The sequence below is a fragment of the Egretta garzetta genome, unplaced genomic scaffold (genome assembly GCF_000687185.1).
Source record: "Egretta garzetta isolate BGI_Z169 unplaced genomic scaffold, ASM68718v1 scaffold56, whole genome shotgun sequence".
Lineage (NCBI taxonomy): Eukaryota > Metazoa > Chordata > Aves > Pelecaniformes > Ardeidae > Egretta > Egretta garzetta.
The window spans coordinates 7,427,879-7,440,316 of NW_009260182.1; the positions used below are offsets into that span (position 1 = coordinate 7,427,879).

The 12,438-nt window shown below is 46.6% G+C and overlaps 1 protein-coding gene across 1 annotated transcript; it reads left to right on the plus strand.

Moving 5' to 3' along the window:
• On the plus strand, window positions 1–11,325 carry NOLC1 (nucleolar and coiled-body phosphoprotein 1; the record flags this gene model as incomplete). Its single annotated transcript, XM_035897400.1, has 12 exons — window positions 1–91; window positions 1,627–1,742; window positions 2,515–2,656; window positions 2,888–2,991; window positions 3,666–3,819; window positions 4,705–4,845; window positions 5,265–5,354; window positions 6,681–6,827; window positions 7,053–7,619; window positions 8,333–8,445; window positions 8,840–8,920; window positions 9,210–11,325. Coding segments are annotated over 12 exons (1,905 nt in total), but the record flags the coding sequence as incomplete, so codon positions are not given.
• Between the last annotated feature and the right edge of the window lie 1,113 nt (window positions 11,326–12,438).

A 12,438-nucleotide genomic window follows, 5' to 3' on the forward strand; every position in this document is an offset into this window, starting at 1 on the left:
CCCAACGGCCCCCAGGCGAAGAGGAAGCCGGCCTCCAGCAGCGATGACAGCTCCAGCGAGGAGGACGAGACGCCCCCCGCCAAGAAGCCAGGTGGGGTTTGTGAGCGGCCCTTGGGCAGGCCGGGGTTGTGTTTGGCATCGGCTCCTCGGCTGGGCATAGAGCTCGGCTCGTTAGAGGCTCGTTAGATGTCCTTCAGCAGCCATCAAGGACTGGGTTTGTATTGACTGATCGTGTTTCTGGCAGGTCCTTTGCCCGTGATAGGTAAGGTATGTCCATCCTAGCTAAGGGTGATCTCTTTATCCACCTATATTTTAAGCACATCAGGGTTTGTGTCTGCTAGAAGGTTTTAGACATTCAGTTTGTCTCTTTTGGCTGAGACTGGTGAAGGCATTGGGCTGTATTGAGTTTTGAAGGTGCTGTTGAAGTAGCACCTTCATTACCTTGTCTATATTGAGATTCTGCTTTCCAAGCACTTGCTGATATGATGTCTTGGCAGGGTTACTCCTATTTGCTTCAGCACTTTCAAATTATGTGTTGATTTAAACATCGAGTGAAACTGGGGTTTGAGTGCAGGTAGATTAGGCTGGTACTCTCTTCACGGGAGGTAGCCACCTCATGATTTTTCTGTGCTATTTTCCAGGGACTCTCAGTTTCACTGAGAGCTTTAAAGAATGGTTTCTCATCTTGCTATTGTAGGAAAACCCATTCAGGTTTTATAAAGTGCTTTCACATTTGTTAAAATACACGTAACTTGACACAACTCCAGCACGGGTAGGATTTATCAGGCTCTTCTGTATTGGTGGGCCCCGTGACCTGTTTGATGTGGTACGCTGTATCCTCAAGTTCCAGAGAAATGCCAAGCATCCTCACCTGCTGCCTATGTGAGGTTACTACCCTCCTTTCTCTCAAGCCTGTGTCCCTAGTGCTGTTAAAAAATATGTCCCTCCACTGTATGTGGTGAGCTGTATTTTTTCCCTTTTTATCTGGAGTTGTTCTTAGGCCTTGCCTTAATCACAGTATATGCAAGTTTGTGCGTATCTAGCAGTAGATTCATGGGAGAGGAGGAGTAGGCAAGGAGAGACACAGAAAGAAAACTGGTCTTCAACTTGAGCCATCCTAAAGCTGAATTTGAACTTAGATCTGATTTTTATTTGATTATTTCTTTTGCTCCACGTTACTAAAAAGCAGTTGGTAACCAGGAAGGAGTAGATTTGACTAAAACGTGTTAAGCAAAGTGTCTGGAACCTTAAAACAGCATTGCAGTCGTTCTCTTTACAAGTCTGCACTTGCTCAGAGGGGTTTTGTAAGCTGGAAGGTGTGCGGACCCAGTTAATGTTATCTCTGTGGGGACAGTTTCCTTGTGGGGTGTCCTTTTTGGTGACTGAAGTCTGCACTTAAATGAGTACATGACAAAGATAAAATCTAGAATTGGTTTTATCCTCTTGCCTACCTATTTTGGAGTCTTCTGCTGCACCCTGCTCAAGAAATAAAGTCATTGTTACGTACTTCAGTCATGGTTTAATGACCTTGGTATATCCTTTTGCCCTGGTACACACTAGTGCAGGATATAGGTACATGAAAGTTATGAATTAACTTATCATCGATGTGCTGTCCCTTATTTGCAGCTAAAGCAGCAGCTGTGCCCAAGGCAAAAGCAGTTCCTCCAGCCAAGAAGGCAGAGAGTAGCAGTGAGGACTCCAGTGACGATTCAGACTCGGAGGAGGAGAAGAAGCCAGCAAAGGTCAGCTTTTCTTTCTAGCCTCTTTAACACATGTTTGATGGTGATGGATAATAGCAAATTTGACCAGCAGAATTCTCTCTGAAATTAGGCTTGCTTTTCCTGAACTATGCAGTGCCCAGACTACTGCAGGTGCAATGTCAGAAGACAATTCTGTAGTGGACACTGTGCCATTTGGACTGGTCCTGTGAAAAATTGATTTCATGTTCAGCATCCACTTTGTTTCATATCCAAGTCTGCTCCTTGCTTTTATCCTAGGTCTGCCTGGGCTTACTTTTTTGCAGAGAAAGATTTATTTATATGTTAAAATAATTTTGATATTTTTCTACATATATGTGTACATATAAAAGGAGAATATTTCCTTTTTCTTGCTGCAGTCATGTCTTGAGAAGTGTGGGGGACGAGCAATGATGTCACTGTATACTAGAGGAGAGCGACCAGAGTTGCCCAGTCAGTATTTTCAGTATACAAACTAGAGTGATCGGGAGAAGGAGGAAAACAGTGCCAGCCCCAGAGCTGCCCCATTTTGAGGAAGCAGAACTGGAGACTGAGGTGCAAAGGAAGTCTCCCATGGGCTGTGGGAGGTTTGCCAGAGCAAAATTGTTATCTAGGGATTTTCAGGCCCTAATCATTAGGCAGAGGGGTGTTTCTAAGTAAAAATGGTGACCTCTGTGAAAGACAGTTGTTTATAGTCTCTGTACATGTGTCCCACGTATTAGCCTCTTTTTCTTTTCATGGCTACAAGGGCTAATTAGTTTTCCCTCCTGTTGTTCAGAAAAGCGCAAAACCTGTGGTGAAGCCAGCTGGAACCAAAATCCAGCCTCAGAAGAAAGCGGAGAGTTCCAGCTCTGACTCAAGTAGCTCAGATGAAGAAGCACCAAAGAAACAGCCTCCAAAATCAGCAACACCTAAATCGGGTACCACTTACTGTGTATTATGAGTCAAACTTCCAATGAGCTAGAATGGACAGTTTTCTGAAGACTTTGCCTAAGCTTGCAGTGGGATAAAACAACAGTTTTGCAGTACTGCCTTAATCTGCCCTATTGGTTTCCCGTGGTTCTTTTCTCTCTGATACTTTATGCTGAATGTAATAACCCCTTATCTACCATAGCATATTTTCTAATGTCCCTTTTTACTTATCTTAAAAGGAAGTAAAGCTGCCCAGGCGGCCACCAAGGTGGTCAATGGAAAAGCAGCAAGCAGTAGTAGCAGTAGTGAAGATTCTGATGAGGAAAAGGCTGCACCAAAGAAGGTAAATTAGACTATGGAACAACTTCATGAACACTGTAGAAGTCTAGCAAGACTGTCTATCTTGCAGGGACTGTGAAATGTGTAGACAAAGGCATGGACTACACAGATGCTGAGCACAGCATTTGTGGCTTTTATACCCCCTTCTTTATACGGTGGTATTATGTGTTCTAGCACCTCTCCATGCACTGGCTTTCTTCCCTAATACCTCCTTACTGCTTCCTCTGCTCCTTCCTTTTACAGGAAAACATCTTATCGTGTCATATCCATATCTTGTAGTCTCCATTATATGTTCACTTTTGCATGACTGTCTTGTGCTTAGCTATCTGTAGCTTTGAGTTTTCCACTAGGGAGTGTTTAAAAATGTTTTCTGCAACACATCATTGCTGTGTTTAATCAAGGGGCAGTTGCTACAATCTCAGTCAGTTCTGTACACCTCAGTCAGAGGAGCTTCTCATTAGGGATTCATGCAACATAGAACAGCAGAATGGCCAGAAAGATCATGATACTCATGTTTCCTAAAATGCACGTTTGAGAATCTTCATTCATCTTTCTCCCTTTGTCTTCAAAATTTGCTCTGAAGTGAGGCATACAGTTAAACAAGATCCACATCCAGCTGTCCCCGCAAGATTCCTGTGGCTTCTTTTTTAAACATGTATTTTCTTTCCTCCTTATAAGAAGACTGTTCCCAAGAAATCACCTCTGCCGAAACCTGCAGCCACTCAAGCGTGTCCAGGGAAAAACAAACATGCCAAGGAAAGTTCCAGCAGTGAGGACTCATCTGACAGCTCAGACGATGAAAAGCCACCTGCAAAACAAAAGCCGAAGTCTGGTAAGTACTAAATACCATTGCTGCTACGTGGGAGGATGCTTTCTGCTAGTCCCGCTGTCCCAGGAGAAGCACGTGCAGGGCGCAGACAAGTCTTGCCGCACACAAGGTTCCAGGTGGTGCTGGTGGTGGGATGGTGAACCAGAAGTACAGCAGCTCTCATGTGTGCTGTTGGGGCTAAGCTTACAATTCAGATCCTTCCTCAGCAAGGGATGGGGAGTGAGAGAGACTGACAGAGTGACTCTGCTAGGTTTGCTGCATGTCTTCAGGTAGCCTTTAAGTACCTTCTTCCGGCAGGTACCCTGTCTGCCAGGATTTGGGAAGTAATTTGCCAGTGGTTTGGTTATTCTGTAACTGCAGCAGTTTAAGCTTTTTTACGTTTTTTTTGTGAAGTATCCAGAGCTGTTCAGTTGCAATCCAGCTGATGGGCTGAATGGGTCTCTGTTCAATCTAGTATAGTGCTTTTAGGATTCCAGCAGAGAGCTGATCTGAGTGGTGGATCAAGCATCGAAACTCAATCTGGTTCTCTAACCAGAGGATTTGAGAAGGCAGTAAATGAAAACAATCAACTTTTTTTTTTTTTTTTTTTCCCTCTGAAAAAGTTTGGCAGCATAAGCTCCCATTCTTCTAAAAGAGCAGAGGAAACTTCTGCAGAGATGGTTAGGTCAGCTGAACCCCAAGAGGAGAGTTAAACTCTCAGTAGAAACAGGAGGTAGCAGTGGGGTGGGTGTAACCTTTCAAATTATAAGCTAGTATCTTTGATTGTAGCTACAGAATGGGAATAAATGGAACCAAATAGTGGAAGTGTTTTATTCCAACTACAGCTGACATCTCATGTGCTGCTCGCATTATCACGCAGGCATCTGAATGCTGTGTCTCCCTTCACAGGTCAGTACAGTGCTGTACCACCTCCTCAAGCTACGCAGACGAAGAAAGGCCTTGCCAAGGCTCCTGCAAAAAAGGCTGAGAGCAGTGACTCTTCAGACAGTAGTGATGAGGCAGAGCAGGTGCCCCCAAAGGGAGGAGCAGGTATGTTGTGAGGAGAGGAGGCTGCAGAGGAAGTACTACATGGTGCAATGTTTTAGCAATATCTCAGTTTCCTTGAAAACGCCATTTGACTTTGGTTCATGTTGCTATTTGCTTCTCTGGAAGCTTCCAAGTAATATGAAGACGTCCCAAACAACACTGTATATACAGCCTGTGAATCCAAACTGTGCATAGGTTGGATTACTTTGCACGTGTTGATCTGAAAAGTCATCAGGATCTAGTTTAGTGGGAGTAAGCCAGGCCTGTTACTGCAGCTGGCCAGATCTTTGCTTGGCTTCCAATGTGCTGGCTGAATGGCTGTGCACTGAGAAGGGAGCTTTTTCACATCTGGGAAGGTTTGGATCTTGGGATAAAGGTTTTGATGTGAGTATGGCCTGTTCATTTTAAACTTGATTTTGCAGGCAAAGCAGTAGTAGCTAAACCAGTCCCTGGCCCCCAAAACAAGGCTGTGACTACCAAGAAGGCTGAATCCAGTTCTGACAGTGACTCAGGTAATTCAAGAAGTAAAGTTTTGATTTTTGTGTTAATGTGTTTATTGGCCAGGTTGCTGTGTAAGGGGTGTATCTGCTAAGAGCCTTAGCGTATGAGCTTGAAAGCTTCACAGTCTCCATAGCTAACAAGATGTGAAAGTGAAAAATAGCAGCCTGCTATGCAGAGTGAAGTCTGACGGTGGGACACCAGTGAGGCCGTTGGCAAGTGCAGAAAGGTCTGCATGTTGCTGGATGGAAAGGGTGGGGCATCGTGTATCAGGTTTCTCCAGGAAGGTTAATGGTTACACTTTTCGAGGATCCGTGTCTTTAAGATTTTTGGTTTCCGTTATCCCACTGTGTTTGGGAGAAGTTTCCAAAATAAAAAATGTTATTGGTGTACCAAATTCAAAACAGACTCAAAAGACGCCTTCTCCTAATGTGACCCTAGAAATGGGGGCAGTGTGCTTTGTGTCTTCTGTTGATCAGGTTTAAGGTTTGCAGTGCTGTATTTCCCCTGTAAGTTCCCAATGTGCTACATTTCCTCTTCAAGCTCAAGGTGCTCCTGTTGTATATCTCGACATCTCTGGTGCCACGGCATGGACTGTGGGCGGCAGCTGCCTGCCTGCCTGTCTGCAGACAGCTAGCACTAGGCTGTGTGACCCTTCAACAAGTGGCAGGAGTTCTGCATTTTCTGGTTTTGTTGCCTAGTTTCTCACAAATTGACAGGGTTTTGATTACTGTTGTTAAAGTATTCAGAAATGTTGGAAAAGATCTGGCTTAGCATTCCAGATTGCTGTGACACACAATACAAAGGCATACTTGTATGCAGGAGTCTCCAGTCCATCCTCAGACTACTGCTAAACACATCTGATACAGGAAATAGAAAGCTAAAATGAGATACTGTGCTGCTGCCTCACTTTCCCTGCTTTGTCAATTTTATCTCCTAATTTCTTGCCCGTTCTTTGATCTTTAGCTTCTTTCCTCGATGTATGTTCTCCTTGAGTTTGTTCTTGGTGACATCAGTACTTTCTCCAGTCCATTATTCTGTACCTCTTCTCCTACATTATTCTCCAGTATCTGCTTCCTTGTGCATGCATTAGTGTAGAAGTTAAACTGCTTGTTTCCACTTCCTCCCAGCAAAGAAGATACATGGGAAGATGAATGCTGTCCCCAACCATTCAAGTGTTCATTGAATGCTGCTTATTGCCAGTTACCTAGTGGCTCAGCCTCGGGCCACAAACCATTTTGCTTTTCACTTCCCCATGAGCTATATACATGTTATTACTAAAGTAACTTGCACCAGAAGCTTATTAACTTAAAGAACATCCTTTTTTTTGTGTTGTTCAGATTCTAGCTCTGAAGATGATAAGAGGAAGGTAGGGAGTAAGCTCCCAGCTAAACAGCCTGTGATAAAGAATACTTCCAAACCAGCAAAAGTAGCTGTCAAGCCTGGACAAGCAAAGAAAGACTCCAGTTCCTCCTCAGACAGCTCAGGTACTGGGGTAGGAGAAAAGCAGAATTTCCACCTGCATGTTGTGCTTGCTCAGACCTCTGTGTTTCTAGGCAGGGTAGGAGGGTACAGTTGGACAGGCATACCCATTGCAATGTTGTTTCAAGCAGCTTATGAAATGCACTGTGTGTCAACATTGAGCCTGTGTGTTAGCTTCATGTTGAAGGAATGGGGCTTCGCCTTCATTATTCTTTTCCTTTCTATTACAGACTCTGATAGCTCAGACAAGAAGGCCCCTGTGAAGCCCACAACTAAAGCAGCAACCCCTGCAACAAAGAAGTCACAGGCTGCCACAAAGAAAGCACAAAGTAGCTCTGATTCAGACAGCAGCTCCAGCAGCTCTAAGGATGAGAAGAAGAAGAAAGGCGCTTCAGCTAAATTAGCTGGCAAAGTGGGTAAGCCAGTGTCCAAACCTTCTACTCCAGCTCCCAAAGCAGGCACTTCTGACTCTGATAGTTCAAGCAGCGAAGAAGAAGACAAGAAGCCAGCAGTGAAACCAGCCACCAAATCTCCAGGGGTGGCAAAAGCAACTGTGGGGAAGAAGGCAGCTGCTTCTAGTAGTAGTAGCAGCAGCTCATCTGATAGTTCCAGTGAAGAGGATGAGAAGCCCAAAAAGGCAGGAAAAGGGGCACAGAACAATTCTAAGACCCCTGCCTCCACAGGGAAAGCAAAAACATCCACACCAGCAGCAAACAACCTGAAGTCTAAGGCAGCTGGTGGCAGCAGTAGCAGCAGTGAAAGCAGCTCTGAAGAAGAGACTGGAAAAGTCAATGGAGGTACTACCTACAGTCTGGGAAGTGGGTCTGTCAGGCAATATTGCTGAGCTAAGCATGAATGGGAGCCTTTCCTAAACAATATTTGGTCTAATCTGTGTCCTATTAGGTTACACCATCTGGTGCAGTACTGAGAGGGAAGGGCTAGTTTTTAATTTGCTGTGATACTTTTTGTCTGTATTGCATATCTGCTGGCAATGGAATTTGTGGTAACCTGAAGTACGTTTCTGTGCGATTGTTGCCAGTCGCTGTCTGTGCATGCACAAGGTTGTTAGTGACAGCAAGGCAGACTGCTGGAGGACCTTGTCTGTGTTACGTGGGACGGCCATAGATGATGCCCCAATGCACAATCTCAATCTTGATGCCTCCAGGAGGAAAACAGCTTTGAACGCGCTCAACGATGTGTGCAAGTGCACACTGTGTGACTCCAAGAACTGGCAAATTTTAACCAACAGAATTTTCTCACGTGCACTAGGTCATGAATATGGAGGTACCCATTCCACAGAATTATCTTTTTAGGATAGGATGGCAAAATTCTTGCTGACCCAGAATGGCTATTAGTGTCTGTTACAGCAGTCTGTTTTGGGGGTGAGGTAATGCAGGGACTGATTCTCATGCCTGTGTCAACACTGGGTTTGCATTCTGGGGGAGAGATGTCCTTACCTTTCCCAACACTGCAGTTACTCCCTCTGGTTTTACTGCTGTACATCTAACAGGCACGATCAGGAAGAAACAGAAGAGGGAAGATGTTCAGGAGCCAGAGACACCACACAGTAAAAAGGCAAAGATCAAAGCCAAAACGCCACACACAGTTCCCAAGGTGAAACGGGTGAGTGAGGGTGGACTGTGATGGCTGGTGGGAGAAGCATCTCTGCCTCCTGAACAAGTAGGCTTTTTTGGGGGGAGGTTGGGCCCACAGGATTGTTTGTATTTTTGCTCCCTCCTCAAGCACTTGAACCTTGTCTGGAGAATGCTAGGGAGTCCACATATGTGCATAGTAATATTCTGGCAAAGGTTGATTGGATATGCTCGCACAGAAACATCCCTGAGCTGCCTGATCTGAAGAAGGGAAAGATTAGGAATCTGAGAAACACTTACTAAAGATTGAGGTGACCTGAACAGGACTCCATATTTGCAGGGCAAGGAGGGAAGGAGGTTGTCACTAAGGGAATATCACGTGCATGTATGTGCTTACTGTATCTCGTTTTCTTTCTCTTTAACAGCCAGCCTCTCCGTTCCGCCGTGTAAGGGAAGAAGAGATTGAGGTGGATGCCCGTGTTGCTGATAACTCCTTTGAGGCAAAGGTAGGGCTATGGGTAGTGTCCAGAGTGGTAACACTTGGCCTCTGCAAATACACGTCAGCAGAGCAGCCTCGGTGTGCTTGTGGGCAGTCTTTTTGGTGGGAACTTTTTCCACCAGGAGGCGCTGTTAGGAAGTGGGTGAGTAGCTGGCAGGGGGTGTGTGGGAGAGTGGTGTCAGCTCCAGCATTAATGTACTGGTGTTTGCTGGGTAGGATGAAGTGCCAAGCATTGCTTTTACTCTCTTGGGTACTGCCCTGAATTTCTTTTTCCTCTCCCCCTTCATCCCTCACAGAAAGGAGCAGCTGGTGACTGGGGTGAGAAGGCTAACAATATCCTGAAATTCACTAAAGGCAAATCTTTCCGCCATGAGAAGACAAAGAAAAAACGAGGCAGCTATCGTGGGGGCACTATATCGACCCAAGTCAATTCTGTCAAGTTTGAAAGTGACTGAGAATGTTTTCTTGGGAATTTATAAACCAGAATGGCTTGGATGGGCATGTGGACATTATGGATGTCAAGCCTGCCTGGAATGCTACCTCCCCTAGCCCACTGTGGGGCAGGCAGCGCCAGTGTGGGGATGCGGGAGAATGGTTGGATGTTTCCCCCTTTTATTTCTAATTCTGGCTTAGGCCCCTAATTTGGAATCATCCTTGAGCTGGTGTTACTGGCACCACTTGAGTGACCTCCAAGACTTAAATTTTCTACAGTCTTATTTTAAAAGGCTGGCAGTGATTTTTCATTTCTGTTTCCTGCCCATCTAGTAGAAGAAAGAGGAATCATTCTCTTGTATCTTAACCTCCCACTTCTCTTTTTAGCCAGTTTAACTCGGATACCTGTGAAATGGCAAGTATTGTAACTTGCCTTTGGCTAGTTACTGTAAGAGCAACAACTGATTTGAACCCTCTGGCTGTAATCCCCACCCCCACCTGACATTTCCAGTTCACAGTTGCAGTGTGACAGGGTTCCTCTTTTCTGTTTCCTTCTTTTATGGTTTCACCTTGCAATAAATTCCTACCTTCCTCTTCCTTCACTCCTGTTGAGGCCACTAACCAGAGTACTTGGAGAAGCAGAGTCTAAATCCACCTTAGCGGTTGAGTAGCTGTATTTGCAGTTGCACGCTGGGGGCTGTGTCAGAATGGCCAAGGTCTGTAGCACTATTGTGGCACTCCAGATAACGCTCCCATTGGGAAGGTAGCCGGGGAGCACGGATGTGCAGAACCGCTTTGACTGCACGGAGGTTGTGACACTTGGCTCAGTGGGAATGGGTAAGGAGGCAGAGGAGATAACGCCCTCTTTTCTACCCAGCTCTGCTGCTTCTGTGTTTTTGTTTCAGAGGCTCTGACTGCAGCGTGGCATTGCTCCTTGTTCTCTCTGAACATAAAACGTGCCAGCTTATGCTTACTCGCAGCCATGTGCCATGCAGCTTGTTAGGAGTCGCAGTGAATGTGTCATTGATGCCTTAACTTTCTTCTCTGGATTGGATCACTTGCTCTTTGAGCTGTTTTTCATCTGTTAAATCTCTCTCAAGAACTAACATGTCAGTTTCCACACAGCACTAAGGCAAATAAAGCCTGGTGCTGTAAGGTTTGAAGGGTTAGCTACAAGTACGTGGTCGGTATGGGGAGCTCAAACAAGTGCAGTAACATGCAGCCTAAACTGAGTTTTCTTGAGCAGCTGAGAGAATGTAAGGGCTCAGTGCTGCTGAGAGGAGGACTTGCTTTCCCTCCAGGTGTGGGACTGCCTCCTTATTTCTGGTGGAAAGTGCTTCCCCCAACTACTTTTTTTTTTTTTTTTCCCCTCCCTTGCTGGGTGGGTTAAGCTGATTTTAGTTTGTAGCGCAGTCTGCGGAGCCCATGGCCGGCATGGATTGAACAGCGGTAGTGCGTGTTTGGGAAATGGGGTCGTGGGCTGTGAGAACTGCTCGCCCCATCTCATGAAACTGCCAGCCACCAAGGGCGGTCCTGCAGGGCCCGATTGCCGTGTTTCCATTCCCTCCCTAAACGGTGCCAACGAGAAGAGTCCTGTTGTTATGGGAAGCTACGTTCGTGTGGAAAGCAGTGTCACCTAATTGAGGGTTGGATGAGACTTGATGAGCCACCCCCATATACATGAGCTGCAACTTGTTCTGATGAACGTTTTTTAGTACTTCCCCTCTGGCTTGCACAGTCACTCCTGTGCCTGGGTGCCAGGCTGAAGTGCTGAGGGGCCCAGGAGACCACGGTTATTACAAGGAATTAAAGGTTAGAGGCCAAAGGGAGATGGGAAGAGAGTATTTTCTGCCTGGGGATTTGCCAGTCGTCTTGCTTGTGACTTGCCATTTGCCCTTTTCTTTTTCTGTTTATCAGGAACTTACATTTGGAACTCTTAAACTTTTTAAAAATCTTTTTGGGGTATTTTAAGTGTGGGCACACAAATGTCTCGGAAAATAAAGATTGCTGCCTTTGTAATCTGAGTGGATCTGGTGGTTCAAGGTGTGGAACAGGAGGTGGGAAGCGGGAGGGCAGCAGTGCTGGGGGTGGCGTAGCACTGTCTCCACGTTGGCTGGGTAAGCCTGGTGACCCCTCTCTGCAGCCAGTTCCTGTCTGCTCGGTTACGCGCCCGTGTGCGTAACAGGCCTTCGGAAGTGGGAGGGGGCCTGTGCAGCTGGCGGTCCAGTGACTCGGCGAGGAATTTGGAGAAAACGAGTGGAAGAATATTTACTTACACCAAGACAAACTGAGGCTGCTTGAGCCCCTTCGCACCAGAACATCTGGCGTCTTCTCCAGCGTTGCTGCCACGTGGGCTGTGTGGCAGCTGGCAACGTGACTTAGGTAGTGCCAGCCCGGGGGAATAAGAAGCTATAGGTGTAACAGGAAAATTCTATATATACCTGGTTAAAAGAAGCAATTTCTGCTTCCCCTGTGATCTCTTCCTGCTCTGTGACCATGTGTGCAGGGAAAAGAAACTTATTAACAGGCAAGGCCTTGTGTGCTGTAATGCTCGTTTTTACCCTTTGAGTTACGCCTCTATGGAAAGGGGGTGCATGGCATCACGGGGCGGATTGGGCCGTCGGTTGCTTGCAAGCAGCGCTGCCTGCCGCAGCCCTCCACCTGGAACACGGTGTTGTAGGAGAAGGCGTAACGCTGAAGTTTCAGCAGCAGATGCAAAGATGTCATTAGCCTTGCTGCAGATGAGCGCCCGACTGAGCAAGTGCAACGAGTGCTGGGGGAGGGAAATGCTTTGTGAAATTCCCTGTGCTTGGCACTTTGGGAAAAGCTGCTCCCTCCACAGGGTTTTGCAGCTGCCAGGCGGACTTAACCTACATCTCTGCTGCCGTCCTGCTGCAAAGGCAACGCCTCGCGGAGCGCTTAGGCCTGGTTTCCCTGCACATCACCGGTGCAGTTTCAGCTGGGGTTAATGCTGGAACCGGACTAACAGGCCTTCCCCCCTCGGGCGTGCTGTGCCCGGACGGGGCCCTGGGACACCGTCCCCGGCCTCCCCCGTGCCCCAGCCTTTCCCTGTTGCTGTCCCGGCTGCTGCCT